This window comes from Schistocerca piceifrons, chromosome X (genome assembly GCF_021461385.2).
Source record: "Schistocerca piceifrons isolate TAMUIC-IGC-003096 chromosome X, iqSchPice1.1, whole genome shotgun sequence".
Taxonomy (NCBI): domain Eukaryota; kingdom Metazoa; phylum Arthropoda; class Insecta; order Orthoptera; family Acrididae; genus Schistocerca; species Schistocerca piceifrons.
Genome location: NC_060149.1, coordinates 331,790,104 through 331,807,371, shown reverse-complemented (window position 1 = coordinate 331,807,371; position 17,268 = coordinate 331,790,104). Strand labels below are relative to the sequence as shown.

General features: G+C 41.2%; 1 protein-coding gene across 1 annotated transcript in view; it reads right to left on the bottom strand.

The window, feature by feature from the left end:
* Positions 1 to 17,268, bottom strand: part of LOC124722342 (ly6/PLAUR domain-containing protein 6B-like) — a 410,969-nt gene that overhangs the window by 136,261 nt on the left and 257,440 nt on the right. The window contains exon 3 of the mRNA XM_047247517.1: positions 4,210 to 4,293. Coding sequence (XP_047103473.1) covers positions 4,210 to 4,293 — 84 coding nt within the window. The remainder of the gene's footprint in view (positions 1 to 4,209; positions 4,294 to 17,268) is intronic.

The window sequence follows — 17,268 nt, the reverse complement described above, 5'->3', positions numbered from 1 at the left end:
TAACTGGCTGAGTACCATGATCAGAAATGCCATTCTCAACACGACAAGAACTTATGTTTTTAAACTTATCTTGGTCTATAAAAGTGTTATCTATCAGTGTGCTGCTGTCCTTTACTACCCGAGTAGGAAAATAATTGACAGATGTCAAACTGAAAGAACCGAGCAAGACTTCCAGATCATTCTTTCTATTACACTCTTTCAGTGAATCTACATGGAGGTCCCCACAAATAATAATTTGCTTTGCCCTATCTGACAGATAACACAACAAGGCATCCAAGTTTTCCAGGAATAAATGAAAGTATCTTGAAGGGGACCTATATACTGTTACAATTACAAAAGAGCCCTTCTTCAGTTTAAGTTGACAGGCACATGCTTCTATATGTTGCTCTAGACAAAACTTTTTTTTTATCTAAGCTTTTTACACAGTGATAACTTTTGACATATATGGAAACTCCTCCTCTCACCTTATTCTCTCTACTCATATGTGCAGCTAGTTTATAACCGCTGATATTTACCTTTTCCATATCAGACACAATGTTATGCTCACACAGGCATAGTATATCTATTACGTTATCATATTCAATGTCATCTAAACAAACCAGGAGCTCATCTACTTTATTCTTCAATCCCGGAATCCTATGAAGAAAAAAAAAATAATGTTTCGTCTCGTCATTTCAGTTAAAACATCTTGCTACTGCCGAGAAAATCCGATATGTCGCAGCTAATTTTGCTTCGATAACAATCGGATTACGTTCTGGGTTCGAATCTCTGTCAGACACAATGCTTTACTTCACTGCATTTCAAGTAAGTTACTTGTGAAGAAGCAATATTTAACATCTCTCTTAGTTCGTTAACAGGGACAATAGATGTTGGGTAAGAATTCGCGACCTTAAAAAATGTTTACGTTATGTAATTTAAAGTTGATATTTCCTAACTGATACCGTCTAAAACCTAGGTATATCACTCTCTGTACGAATAGTCAGGAATGACTGTTAGTTTCCGTCAGTCCCGAAATGTTTGCTTAATTTGCATGACCTGGGTTTGAATCCATATGCAGAACGAGACAGTTCGTCGTGTCATTCGAAGTTCATACATATTCTCAACTAGCATCTCGTGAATAACTTAAATTTTTAATGTCATTTTGTGCTAAATAATAAGTACGGTATGTTACTTTGAAGAGGAAATCGTGAATACGACAAACTTACTACGTGCATTACCTATCTGACGTAATAATGAGAGTGGTAACATTTCAGGTATGTCATTTATTGTAATAAGTGTGATCTTACAAGCCTTAAGTCAGTCTTATCTGTGATAAGGTGTTCCCTGATATTTGTTTTCTAGTGGTGATTAGATAGAACCATTTTCAATAGTCAAACGACTGTACCGAGGAGCGATTAGAGGACCTGCTAGACAGCTTCGTTATGTGGGTTGTATGCAAATCAGGCGAAATGCAATTCAGGTCGTTCGGATACTTTTGAGCACGACTGTACATCCATGAGTACTAGTGCCCCCCCCCCCCATATGGATTTCGCTAACAACCCTGCCAGTTTACCTTTCCCTTTCCTATTGAAACTCCATATTTACCCTCCTGACAGAGGGGTCAACTGGGGCTGATCATGCCGCATGTAAGCAGGCACCAGCCCAACATTGGTATGGGTCGTTGCAGAGGGTATTTTCACCAGGTCACATTCAATACTGTAGCCCTGATCCCTATCAATACTGTTTCCCACTCCAAAAACTATCATCAAATGATCCTGCTTTGAGAAACCCTTCTACAAGGAACCTATATCCTCTACCACATGGCTAAGACATGCACTTGGCTTGAAAAAGTTTGTGACCTAATTTTTCCTGCAAAATCTGGCTCACACCTCTTCCGTGGCTGCTGCCTAGCAACAGAACTTACTTTCTCCTTTTTTTGAATCAGTTGGTTTGCTAGTGAGATTCTGTTGCATCTTAACTACATCAACTTCCACTGGAGCCTCTTCCTTACTTAACTGTGGTGGAAGGCAAATCTATTGGTTGTGCCAATTGGGAAACTGTCAGACACTGTTCTCTTTCTGTGGCCCCTGTTCCCAGCTACCACTTCCCACCGCTGTTTACCCTCCTCCCCCCTTAACCTCTTCGGTTCCTCCCTCGCTCTGTCCAAATCAGCCTGAATGGCTCTAATTTTCTCCTCCTGTTTAGCTATAACCCTATCTCTTGAGCAAACCCTGCAAAAGAATGCAAGAGTCTCGTTTGCTTCCCCAATCCCCATGCCGCTAAAATTTCCCCAATGAAACCACCTCTCACAACAAGTGCACAAAACCCCTGAACTAACTTTCCTACTGCAGCTCACACATTAGTATCCATGGTAGTTCGGAAATTAGTTAAGAGATTTACAAAGTGATAATGATAATATATTAAATACAGATGCAAAAGGACACTAAATATGTTTTGGAAACTATTATGTAAGTAAACTGTTAGCAAATGCACTTAAATTTGTGGTATAACGCTAAATATGCACATTCTGAAATTAGGTCTAAACAGCCGAATGTAACCAAAACGAACTTTTTGCGAGTGCTGGAAGAGTACGAAAATAAAAGAAAAACCTTTAATTGCAAGCTTGAAGAGCACACTAATGAACGTATTTAATCAGTAATCTATAGCAAATGCACTTAAGATTGCGGTATAACGCTAAGTATGCACACTCGGAAAGTAAGGCAAAGCCGCGAAATGTAAAGAAAACGAACTTTTCGCGATTACTGGAACACTACGCAAATTAAAGAAAAACTTTTAATGGTGGGCTTGAAGAGTACACTAAAGAACGTGTTTAATTAGTTAAAAGTGTTCCACTATAATTAATTACGACCTAATATCTTTCACGAGAGCTCTGTCTCCGTAAGTGCGGCCTCGTGCAGGGCTACCAACACCCACCTTTGTTGTATGGTCGAGCGACACCCACGGCTTGACCATCCTAGATGATCGTTGCTGCACGGAATAATTGTTAAGGCACCGACGACTTCAGAGATCGTCTTCTCGAAGTTTTGTTTTTGCAGTACATTCTGCAATCTTTTCCTTAGGAGTCGTCTGTTTCGGTTTCCAGGATGTTATTTTTCTTACTACTTCCGGTTTCTCTTAATCCTGAGCCACCACTTGCCGACACAAGTCATTATATAGGTGACGTAATGTGACGAAGATGGAAGAACTTGTTGAAATCTCGAGATTTCATAGAAATTTGATGCAATAACGGCACGTAGTATGTTTTTTCACAGACCCCATCGTGAAAGGCTCAGTACCCTTACTTTAACTCTCATTTCTATCCCATCGAAGGAGGAAGATGTACTGCTGGCAAGGACAATGGATATCGTAGGTTTAGCGGCTCCTCCATAAAAGGCCGTTACTACTACACGTGAGAGCTGGCCACTAACTTTGACTGCCTGCGAAACCAGACGTATGGCGATAGAACAGGCCGCAGAGTAGACGGAGGTCAGATCTCTCCGGGAAGCCACTTCAAGCAGATCATCGGTAGCTGCGCTAAGCCATCGTCTCCTGAAACGACACTGCCACTGGACTCTTGAGTATGACATCGCCCCGCTCCGTTGGCCTCTGCCAAATTTGTCATCTCTCCCTGCTGTACAGTCGCAGGACTCTGTCAGTAGTGCTCGACTACAGGTGCTAGACTCAGAAGTATTTCCGCTCGATATCTGTGCTACGAGGCCTAGGTTGTGTGGAACACTAATGAAACTTACGTTGTTATAAAGTGTCGCTGATTGCATCCTGTGATATCTTCTGAACTTCTGGAACTTATAGTTTCAGTTTTTCCTTTTTATTTTCTTGTGAACTTGAATCTTTTTAGAGTTCGAGGATCTAGCTATTTAAGCTGTATTAAGTTTGATGGCCAGCGAGTGCTGTAACTGTAAAAGGGCTATGCATTACAACATAAAGACAAAAAGACAGAATCCTGGTCACACGACTAGTTTAGTTTTGAAAGGCAGTCACCTAACGACAATAATAAATCATGCCGAAAGATGACTTCTATAAACTTCTGTTTTATGTGACCTCGGCAGTATGCTTTGCGGAACGCTGCGCAATATCACCGAAACAGTGACATGTGGTGTGACAAGGCTGTAGCTGGTATGTGCATCGAAATGTTCACGCTGCGATGAAACTGGAGGTTTTGGGCGGACTAAAGCTGTCGCCTGTGGTGAATTGCTGCGGGCATGTACTTACCGTGCGGACAGGGCCGGTCGATGGCGTACTGGTTGCAGATCAGATTGTCCGACACGTTCACGCACGTGTAGCACGTCACGCCCGCTGGGAACACAAGACAGAGACAACATCGCCTTATTCACTCCGCTCTACAGCTGCCGAGGATTACAAAACATTTATCACGGCACTGTGTCAAATGCTCATGTACTGTGTGTACGCTTGTGATTTCGTGCGTGCGTGTGTGTCTATGTGTGTGTGTGTGTGTGTGTGTGTGTGTGTGTGTGTGTGTGTGTGTGTCTCAGAGTGTGAATGTGTTTGTGTTGGCGTGGAAATTTATTCATGTCTGCTGAAGTGGACTACATACGACCATTATCTTCAGATACATATATGGCACTACTTACCTGAAACATGGAATTACGTTAAAACTAGAGAGAATACTATAAAAAAGGAAGTTAAAATAAGTGCGTAATACGTTGAAAGACTGCAGTTTGGATAAAAGAACTTGTGCAATGCCTAAGAATCTTATAATACACAAATATCACAATTTCTGGAGAAAGCTTGCAGTGTTTGTTATTTTGTAGACTCTGAGTTGGCAACATTTATGTTGTTGTTGTAACCAATTCTATTTGAAATTAATGACATTGTAAAATCTGACAAAAATAATAGCTCTTTTGGAGTTGATGTTATCTCTGATAGACTACAAAAGACTTGGTTGCAAATGCTAACTACGGCGATAATTAAGGGTGCCAAAGAGGATAGGTCTCAGTGTCCAGTCCATACGTTTTGCAGACCTGTAGACTTAATGCTTTACGATTAAAACAAAGAGAGACTGCCGTCTGTGTGACAATATTGGCTTGACGGTTCTTCTGACACATGATCAGTATACGAAGTCGTTATGTTGAAACTACGTAGCCGGTAAATGGTGTCTTGCTCAAGCATGGAAACTTCTAGTTTCGACTGTATTTGGTATTAGAATTCAAGTCGATAACAGTCAGTCTGGTGCAGTACATCAGTAAACTGATTGTGGTGTCACATAGTATTGGCTAAATAAAAGTCATTCAGACGTATAGTGATTTAGCAGATACATGTCACTAAGAGGATTATTAGGACTCCGTACTCGACTTCAAACGTCTTGACTTGTTCAGAAATCTGTAAAGGAAGGCCATCTATGATAAAATACAGCCAGAGATGATAAAAAGGGCGTCACAGTGTAGCTCACCTAGCCTTGCAAACAGCTACACGACGCAGAATATCAACCATCTTACTCACGGTAACTTATTTCTGGAGTATCGACACTTAAAATAAGTGTGTGCTATAGGGAGAGTTTCTGGCAGCAATCGAATGAGAAGGGATAAGCGGTCAGCTGACAATAGAATCTTAGGAACATTTATATCAAGCCCCACTTACGCCAGCAAGGATCAATACGGAAGTGGGACACCAAATATTGATTACATCAAGACGTCATGTCATACTGAACAAAATTTAGCGAAAGCGATTGTAGGGGGAAAACTGCATTCTATTGATCCGTAGTAAAATGATAGTGATAGAAAAGGACAATCTCTCAAGACAGCATCTCAAGTTCTACATCAGCACTGGAAAGAGAGGCGAGATGGAGACTCGTAGACACCGCTGGGTGTAATCACAAAGCGGGCAGAATATACACACGCCTCAGCTACGTACCACCAGACAGTGCATTTCCGAGATGACCGTCATGGTGTCCAATTATCTTAGCCTCTTACATGATCACTACCACCCGTATAGTCATTGCACTAGTTTCATATGAAATGAAATCTGTCTAAAATGACTTGAGGTGGGCTAGGAAAAATTATGGGTAAATTTAGGTGATTATATTTCAATTTTAGATAAATTTGAGAAAACTACCTAATTACGTTTTTCTTGAGCCAAGCATGTATTTTTGTCATTCGTATAAAAGGTTATGGCACACTAAAATGCAAAATGGTGCTGTTTAAATTCATAGGATTTGACTAGGGTAAGTATGGCATCATTAGTTATAATACAGTCTACACACAGCGAAGACGCTGCTTCAGTTATGTAGAAGACGTGGTCCCTGCAATCCGCTCTTTCCTAGGTTCGATTTCTTGGACACGGGGGCTACAGAGAATAATTTAATGTTTTATAATGCTTTTTCTCGTTTACGGGAAAACAGAGTGCAGCTGACAATAACACGTACCACTGCTGACGTAGAAAATTGATGTGCCCAGTACTTAGGAAATTATGCAGAATTAAAAAAGAACTGTCTGCTCATGTAATTGAGTACAGGCATTCTATTGGAGCTCGCTTAGTGCGTGCACTGGTGTAATTTTAAGGTACACTACGATTATTTCCTTTTTACAATCAACAGATTGTACATTAAAATAAGTGACATACTGCGTTTGAACACAGTACAATGTACTTAAGAGAAAGAAATTATCAGCCTAGGAGAATAGCACCTGACCGTGAAGCCTAGGACAGTATGTCGTAATATGTACATTAAAACAAGTCGCTGCATGTAATTAATTTCGACGAATATCAGGCCTGCTTCTATGGATGGGTAACTTCCGGGTTTTCGTTTTGATACATTCTTACAAGTGCACTGATGTAATTGTAAGGTACATTACGGTTATTTCCTGTTTATAATCAACAGATTGTACAGTAAAATAAGTGACATACCGCGTTTGAATACAGTACAATGTACTGAAGAGAAAGAAATTATAAGCCTAGGAGAATAACTCCTGACCGTGAATCCTACGACAGTATGTCGAAATATGTACATTAAAAAAAAGTCGCTGTATGTAATGAATTTCGACGAATATCAGGCCTGCTTCTATGGATGGGTAACTTCCGGGTTTTCGTTTTGATACATTCTTACACATAGCGAGATCTATAACGGCACCTACTTATTTCCTGCAGTGGACCTCATTATTTAAACTACTGCCTGAAAATTGTGAAGGTAGCTGTGACGAGTAATATAATACACTAAAGCCACCTATTTTACAATCTATATTGCTTCTCTGTTACATTAGAAGGCGCCTGCAGTAAGTGTGACGTTTATTTTCACTACATGAAAACAGCTATACAGTCTGTAACAACAGCTGTTTTTTACACACACAGTATTTCTTAAATGAATATGTCAAGTAACATCATTTATACCATGTACTGGTGAATATTTGCAGTACTTTCGACGTTTCTCACTACTTTTCATCCTAGAGTGAAGGGTTGATGCAACATACACGAAAAGCTCACTTTCCAATGTTAATATTACGAAACTAAACCTTGTGTGTACTGGATCCACTAAACTTATCGATATGGCACTATCACAGCACTATCACAGCACAGGCCTACATTGATGTTTTAAGCGCCTTCCTGCTTCCCACTGTTGAAGAGCAATTCGGGGATAGCGATTGCATCTTTCAACACGATCGAGCATCTGTTCATAATGCACGGCCTGTGGCGGAATTGTTACACGACAATAAGATCCCTGTAATGGACTGTCTGGAACCGCGCGACCGCTACGGTCGCAGGTTCGAATCCTGCCTCGGGCATGGATGTGCGTGATGTCCTTAGGTTAGTTAGGTTTAAGTGGTTCTAAGCTCTAGGGGACTGATGACCTTAGAAGTTAAGACCCATAGTGCTCAGAGCCATTTGAAACATTTTTACAGAGTCCTGATCTGAATCCTATAGAAAACTTTTGAGATGTTTTGGAACGCCGATTTCGTGCCCGGTCTCACCAACCGACATCGATACCTCTCCTCAGTGCAGCGTTCCGTGAAGAATGGGCTGCCACTCCCCAAGAAACTTTCTAGCACCTGATTGAACGTATGCCTGTGAGAGTGGAAGCTGTCATCAAGGCTAAGGGTGGGCCAACACCGTACTGAACTCCAGCATTACCGATGGAGGGCGCTACAAACTTGTAAGTCATTTTCAACCAGGTGTTCGGATACTTTTGATCACATGATGTACATTCAGAAAGTTTCCGACTTTTGTTACTACATATTCATAGTTATATTACTTTCGACGTCAACTTCGAAACCTTCAGACAATAACTTAGGCAGAAAACCTAAATGTAAATCGTACGAAATTGCTGAAATATGTTTGCTTAGCAACATAATAAAAGGCAAAGGAAGAAAGATCCAGCTTTAACATCCTGTCGAAAATGTGGTTGTTAGTGAAAGAACACAAGCTCGGGTACGTCAGTGAAGGGCAGTACAATCAGTAGTGTCGGTTTCAAACGTACCATCGAGGCATCATTAGCCTCATCAGTGTCAGGAAAACATTTCAAACCAACATCGTTATGACTGAACGGGGAATTGAATCCCGTTCCTTTCGCAAGTCCATTGTCTTTAACTTCGGCATCATCTTACTTGGCATATTCGAAACAAAAAAGGCTTTTTTTGTAGAAGACGGAATCTCTTCCCCATTACTTTTTAGTTTAGTAATAATCATCTGAAACCGAGCAACGAGCATCAGAGTAATCTGCCAAAGGCAGTTGCTTTTATCACTTTAGAGTTAGGTATTACTAGGTTCCTGGAACCGAAAGACTATGTTTCTGGTCAGCTTCTATCGGCCTGGTCAAAAGGCGTTTATGAACATTTCATATGAGCAGCGAGGTGGAGAGCAGATAAGGACATTAAATCTTCGCTCCTGCTTGGCCATGTTCCATGTTCGTCAGTGTAACGCATATGGGAAAGTGCGTTTGCTGTAGTTGGCTCGAACCATCCTGGCAGACGCTGATCAGCCTTGTGTCATCTCCCCTTTTATAATTCTGGTCCACGAATTTTCCTTCAGCTGTTTATGTAAGTGTATGTGTGTTGCCACGTTTTTCAAACTGCACTCGTATGTGAACCACTCTTCAAAGTACAACGACTCTAAGAAGTGAAGCTGTGTTATGATATATACTGTTACTTCCAAAAATATCACACATTTTTACTTAAAAGCAATGTATAATTAATCAAATGAAATTTAACGTGTTGTGTTCAGAAAAGCGGTTGTAATTTCATAGGTGATGGACTAACATAATCATCGCTGCCATTCTCCAGATTTGAGATGTGTCTCAGAATTTATAGCACAGATCATGGATTTCACTTCTGTACATAGTTAAACACATTTGAAGGAGCTATAATGACAGCTACTGCAGCACCCAAGACCAGAAGAATTAATCTGGAAATATTTAAGGTAATGAATACCGAGGTGAAAAAATTAGCCAGGCAGGTAATGAATACCGAGGTGAAAAAATTAGCCAGGCAACCTTGAAAGGTATTTGCGTTGCCTTCGCGAGGGAGACGACAGTCGCGTTTTCATGACGCGGAAGCAACTACTAAGTAAACGTGTGACATAACTCGCTCTGGGCTGTCCGCTACAGACTCTGTCGGAAATTTATTTTTCGTATTTCAAACTGCTGCTGCACTAAATAAAAAAAAAATTGAAATTCATAAGCAACATCTCACGATGTTATACACCGTTTCGTTATTGGTGTCAATTTTTGAACTACGTTGTTTATATTGGCTGTAGCCTTTATGTTTCTGCCGTTTCTGCCATCAAGGAATAAACATACGCATGAACCTCCTTTTCATTCCCTCCGTGTGTCCTCCCTCTGCCGACAGCCAACCCTGATCGTCTCACACACATTGTCATCCGTTGTTTCTGCTCAGCGTTTTCTCTACTACAGTATACATTAAAGTTTATACATCCTAAGTCACATCGGGATAGGGAAGGTCGATGTATTTATAGAATTAAGACTGCATGTGAAAGAAATCTGCTACAGTTGTTAATTTAGAATTCCAGCGCTTATCACAATGGGTTAGTAAATTACAGACAACCTACATTACGAAGAACGTGTAAACCAGTACGTCCGAACCCACATAGGAATGCCACACGGGTCTACGCTTCGTTCAGTTTTCTCGACTTCTAGAGGACACAATCAGACAATGCAAATTAGGGATTTACTCGCTGTAACTTTTGCAATATTCGTCACACGTATGTATCTACAGACAATTTAAAATTTCTGACAGAGAGAACATATTCCCACATCAATTTTACGAGATACTCATCTCTATTCATGACAAAACAAGGCTTCACATCAACGTTCTCTGCCAAGGTTGCAAACTACTTGTAACTATTATTCCAGTGATTACCAGGTGCGGTAAAGGCCATTAAATACATATTCTAAGCCTTTCATTTACCATAATCCATTATTAAGATTTAGTGAAAGCTCTTAAGGATGTTGCTAATGGAGATGGCCACTGGTTAAGGTACTGGGTGGACTGTACTTCAAGCCACAACCCAGACTTTTTCGTGGTTTCCGTAAATCAAGGCGAATGCTGGAATGATTGCTAGGGATTTTATTCCGACATGCGTCCGATCCAGTTTTATTCCATCTGTAATTACCTTGTCGTCGACGAACGTTAAGCTATAATCTTCTTTCTTCCATTATTTCTTATGACATTTGAATGAAACGAGGTAATTCGTTCTCTCTTTTCTGTGTACATTCAGACTCTTTAGTTAAAAACAATCTAGTAGAAGTCTTAGTCACGCTACAAGTATTCCAAACAGGCCTAGTCTGTGAATCATCTGAATGTGGCTGAAACACGACCAATGAAATCAGGGCTAAGGCATTATTTACAGTTCAGGTTACATTGCCTTATACTTTTATTTCATTTACTCTAGTGAATGTCTGCTGAAGAATTAGAATAGTTCACAGCAGGATGCTATTTCAGCTAACTGCTAGGAAATTGCAACCAGCGTACAGCAATTTTCGATCTTGCTTATGGTATTCTTATTGCTATGCGTCAAGAAACTCCCACTACATTTAAAGCAAGATGAAAGAATTGATTCTTTTGATTGACAACGTGTATATATCAAAGAACAATAGTACAGCTTCTCAAAATAACATTTCATATGCTCCATTATTTTAAATTATAGCAAGTACACTCACTATATTTATTCAACTTTAAAAAAAGCGGTCACCAGACCATTTTTCCACACAGTCGTCAGGACGCTTTGCACATTTATCTGCATTGCTTACAGAAGTTCATGAAACGAAATAAAAAGAAACCTAACTCACCTCTCGCTGAGTTTTCAGTTGCCGAAACAAATCAAAGCCACATGGAAGGCGATCAGTTCTGTAAGTAGAGAATGAAGGTTCTTTGAAGATTACTGCAGTATTACAGTCAATACAGATAACCAAAACGCCGAAGCTTTATCGTGATGAATCATTTGCAAATGTAATTCACTGTGCTAGGCGGATTCCTACGAAGGCGCACTCCGAGTTTCAACTGGCCCCAATCATTCTCACCCTGGTTCGGTCGATTCCTCCCTCCTCGAGCAAGGTGTTCACGACGGAGGCGTTGTGTGCTCGTGCATTATAGCTTTGAAAGACTAACCCATCGGTGAAATGTTGGCTGTAAGGCTGGGAAATCGGATGGAAAATCCTGTTTCGATACTGCACAGCCCTAAAATTACCTTTCTTACCGATGAGATGCTTCCGACATCCGTACGTACCGATGCAACGCGTGGCTGATTCACCGCGCTGCTGAACTCGTGACACTGAATGCTTGACACGTCCATTTATAATTGGCCACTTACACTAGTGAGTGAACAAAACCCGACACCACTGATACACGTTACATTACACGTGTTCCTTGCAGGCTTTCATGCACCAATTTGCTGTGGGATTGTATTGCTGTTCGTAACGGACGCTTGGAGCGCAAACTGTTGGTGTGGAGACGGCTTTGCACTGTCTGGTTCGACACACTCCCTCTATTTCCTTCAGAAAGCAACGCTCCGTTCCAGTGCATTTTCCTCGAGGTACCTCGTAGTCATATTTGGAAACAGTGCTCATTAGCTATTATTGTAGATTCCAATGTTTTGTGTCTCACAATAGTAGCAGAATGTTCGAATGAGGCCATAATGGTGCACGCCATTTGGCGGGCAACTTTCTGTGTTGAAAATTTTCTTACCGTGAAGTGTGAGAGCGCGCGCGGTCAAAGCTTCAAACCATGATGTTGAAGAGTGAACAATACACACAAGCCAAATCGTCCCGTTCACGACTGCAGACACAGCACACTCCAGTGAAATACACAAAGAATAAAAATTTTACTTTTACCTTATGATAAAACCTGCAATGAGAAATCATTTTTTTACATAATACTCTTCTGAAATGCAGATACTTAAAACATAATTTCTTATAATGAAAACAATAAAACCACAAGATTTAATACAAAAAACAGGTTCTACCGCCTGTCCCAGTGTCTCTTTGATCCCTATTTCTGCTCCATTCATATCGGCACAAGTCGGTAGTCTTTGTGACTATGATGTCGTGTTTTCAACTGCTGCCAGCCGCTATGTTCAAAGGGTTGCACTGTAGCTGCTCGATGAGCGTACATCCAGTATTAATTAATAGAACATTTAGCGATGAATGATGATGGAGATATTCCTGGCCCATCGCGATTGGTTACAAAACTGACTTCCCGAAGAATTGGGAGGAACAAAACACGATGTGACGCGAGACACCGAGTTAGATGTTTAATAAATGTTTTAAATGTCATTTGTCTTATAATCACTAAGTTTTATTGCAACTGGAATGATTTAAGTTCATATTCATTACTAAAAATAAGCAACACATATCAACACGAACGTCCCTACGATACATCTGCGTGCTGTTTGTACAATAGCAGCTGATCAGGTCGTGTCGCCTGAGTTGGTAACAATGTAAGATAAAGAGGGAAATATTCACTCCCTCCTCTCCGCTCCTCAATGCGACTGCCATGATCTTCCTCCCCTCTTCCCCACTTTATGTGAGAATGGTACGTGAACAGACTGTATATAAAATCCTACATTCAGATTTTGTCGTCTGTAATTTCTATAATAGTGAGTTAAAAAGAGGCCACAATTTTTATGTGTAGAGATAATGAATACATTAACTTCTAAATGTAAAATCTAACCTACCGAATAAAAAATTATCTATCACCTTTTTTACACTTTTCATAATTTAACCACAAACAAGCTACATTTTCTTGTCGTGAGTCCAAAAATTATTTAGTTAAGCAGATATACTATGAGAGCAACTGTAGAAGAGATAAAATGAATAAGGTCGCATTAATTTGAAAGTGGAAGAGGAGCAAAGTGGTGGAAATGGTGTGTAAATAAATAAATGCCCGATTGGCAGTATGTACGCATTTGTAGCTCGTAAATTAAATAAGCGGTTTCTGTGTTACTAGACAACTTTTGAACGAAGCTCAGCTTTTCTATGCTATATTTTGGATCTCTGAGGTTCCTAGCAGAGGTAAAGAAAAGGTAGTCGACACGAAGGTTATTGAGCTGTACCGATCACAATTTCGGAACGAAGCTAAACTTATGTTGGGCATAATGTACAGACACACACACACACACACACACACACACACACACACACACACACACACACACACGCACACACGCACGGTACCTGGCCTCACACCCCTGCCCGTCGCATCACGCTGGTCACCAATTGTCACGTTCACCGGTCCTGATGCACTGGCAAATTATACACTATGTGATAAAAAGTATCCGGACACCCCAAAAACGTATCTTTTCATAATAGGTGCATTGTGCTGCCACTTACCGTCAGGTACTCCATATCAGCGACCTCAGTAGTCATTAGACATCGTCAGAGAGCAGAATGGGGCCCTCAGCGGAACTCACGGTCTTCGAACGTGGTCAGGTGATCGGGTGTCACTTGCGTTATACGTCTGTACGCGAGATTTCCACACTCCTAAGCATCTCTAGGTCCTCAGTTTATGATGTGATAGTGAAATGGGAACGTCAAGGGACACGTACAGCACAAAATCGTACAGGTCGACTTCGTCTGTTGACTGACAGAGACCACCGACTGTTGAAGAGAGTCGTAATGTGTAATAGGCAGACATCTATCGAGACCATCACACAGGAATTCCAAACTGCAACAGGATCCACTGCAAGTACTATGACAGTTAGGTGAGAGGTGAGAAAACTTGGATTTCAAGGTCAAGCGGCTGCTCATAAGCCACACATCACGCCGGTAAATGCTAAACGGCGCCTCGCTTGATGTAAGGAGCGTAAACACTGGACGATTGAACAGTGGAAAATGTTGTGTGGAGTGACGGATCACGGTACACAATGTGGTGAACCGATGGCAGGGTGTGGGTATGGCGAATGCCCGGTGAACGTTATCTGCTAGCGTGTGTAGTACCAACAGTAAAATTCGGAGGCGGTGGTATTATGGTATGGTCGTGTTTTTCATGGAGGGGGCTTGCACCCCTTGTTTTCTTGCTTGGCACTATCACAGCACAGGCCTACATTGATGTTTTAAGCACCTTCCTGCTTCCCACTGTTGAAGAGCAATTTGGAGATGGCGATTGCATCTTTCAACACGATCGAACACCTGTTCATAATGCACAGCCTGTGACGGAGTGGTTGCACAACAATGTTGTTGTTGTTGTGGTCTTCAGTCCTGAGACTGGTTTGATGCAGCTTTCCATGCTACTCTATCCTGTGCAAAAAATGGTTCAAATGGCTCTGAGCACTATGGGACTCAACATCTTAGGTCATAAGTCCCCTAGAACTTAGAACTACTTAAACCCAACTAACCTAAGGACATCTCACACACCCATGCCCGAGGCAGGATTCGAACCTGCGACCGTAGCAGTCCCGCGGCTCCGGACCGCAGCGCCAGAACCGCACGGCCACCGCGGCCGGCTTCCTGTGCAAGCTTCTTCATCTCCCAGTACCTACTGCAACCTGCATCCTTCTGAATCTGTTTAGTGTATTCATCTCTTGGTCTCCCTCTACGATTTTTACCCTCCACGCTGCCCTCCAATACTAAATTGGTGATCCCTTGATGCCTCAGAACATGTCCTACCAACCGATCCCTTCTTCTAGTTAAGTTGTGCCACAAACTTCTCTTCTCCCCAATCCTATTCAATACCTCCTCATTAGTTATATGATCTACCCATCTAATCTTCAGCATTCTTCTGTAGCACCACATTTCGAAAGCTTCTATTCTCTTCTTGCCCAAACTATTTATCGTCCATGTTTCACTTCCATACATGGCTACACTCCATACAAATACTTTCAGAAACGACTTCCTGACACTTAAATCAATACTCGATGTTAACAAATTTCTCTTCTTCAGAAACGCATTCCTTGCCATTACCAGTCTACATTTTATATCCTCTCTACTTCGACCATCATCAGTTATTTTGCTCCCCAAATAGCAAAACTCCTTTACTACTTTAAGTATCTCATTTCCTAATCTAATTCCCTCAGCATCACCCGACTTAATACGACTACATTTCATTATCCTCGTTTTGCTTTTACTGATTTTCATCTTATACCCTCCTTTCATGACACTGTTCATTCCGTTAAACTGCTCTTCCAAGTCCTTTCCTGTCTCTGACAGAATTACAATGTCATCGGCGAACCTCAAAGTTTTTATTGCTTCTCCATGGATTTTAATACCTACTCCGAATTTTTCTTTTGTTTCCTTCACTGCTTGCTCAATATACAGATTGAATAACATCGGGGATAGGCTACAACCCTGTCTCACTCCCTTCCCAACCACTGCTTCCCTTTCATGTCGGCCGGCCAAAGTGGCCGTGCGGTTAAAGGCGCTGCAGTCTGGAACCGCAAGACCTCTACGGTCGCAGGTTCGATTCCTGCCTCGGGCATGGATGTTTGTGATGTCCTTAGGTTAGTTAGGTTTAACTAGTTCTAAGTTCTAGGGGACTAATGACCTCAGCAGTTGAGTCCCATAGTGCTCAGAGCCATTTGAACCAACCCTTTCATGTCCCTCAACTCTTATAACTGCCATCTGGTTTCTGTACAAATTGTAAATAGCCTTTCGCTCCCTGTATTTTACCCCTTCCACCTTCAGAATTTGAAAGAGAGTATTCCAGTCAACATTGTCAAAAGCTTTCTCTAAGTCTACAAATGCTAGAAACGTAGGTTTGCCTTTCCTCAATCTAGCTTCTAAGAAAAGTCGTAGGGTCAGTATTGCCTCACGTGTTCCAATATTTCTACGGAATCCAAACTGATCTTCCCCGAGGTCGGCTTCTACCAGTTTTTCCATTCGTCTGTAAAGAATTCGCGTTAGTATTTTGCAACTGTGTCTTATTAAACTGATTGTTCGGTAATTTTCACATCTGTCAGCACCTGCTTTCTTTGGGATTGGAATTATTATATTCTTCTTGAAGTCTGAGGTTATTTCGCCTGTCTCATACATCTTGCTCACCAGATGGTAGAGTTTTGTCAGGACTGGCTCTCCCAAGGCCGTCAGTAGTTCTAATGGAATGTTGTCTACTCCCGGGGCCTTGTTTCGACTCAGGTCTTTCAGTGCTCTGTCAAACTCTTCACGCAGTATCGTATCTCCAATTTCATCTTCATCTACATCTTCTTCCATTTCCATAATATTGTCCTCAAGTACATTGCCCTTGTATAGGCCCTCTATATACTCCCTCCACCTTTCTGCTTTCCCTTCTTTGCTTAAAACTGGGTTTCCATCTGAGCTCTTGATATTCATACAAGTGGTTCTCTTTTCTCCAAAGGTCTCTTTAATTTTCCTGTAGGCAGTGTCTATCTTATTCCTAGTGAGATAACCCTCTACATCCTTACATTTGTCCTCTAGCCATCCCTGCTTAGCCATTTTGCACTTCCTGTCGATCTCGTTTTTGAGACGTTTGTATTTATTTTTGCCTGCTTCATTTACTGCATTTTTATATTTTCTCCTTTCATCAATTAAATTCAGTATTTCTTCTGTTACCCAAGGATTTCTACTAGCCCTCGTCTTTTTACCTACTAGGTCCTCTGCTGCATTCACTACTTCATCTCTCAAAGCTACCCATTCTTCTTCTACTGTATTTCTTTCCCCCATTCCTGTCAATTGTTCCCTTATGCTCTCCCTAAAACTCTGTACAATCTCTGGTTCTTTCAGTTTATCCAGGTCCCATCTCCTTAAATTCCCACCTTTTTGCAGTTTCTTCAGTTTTAATCTACAGTTCATAACCAATAGATTGTGATCAGAGTCCACATCTGCCCCTGGAAATGTCTTACAATTTAAAACCTGGTTCC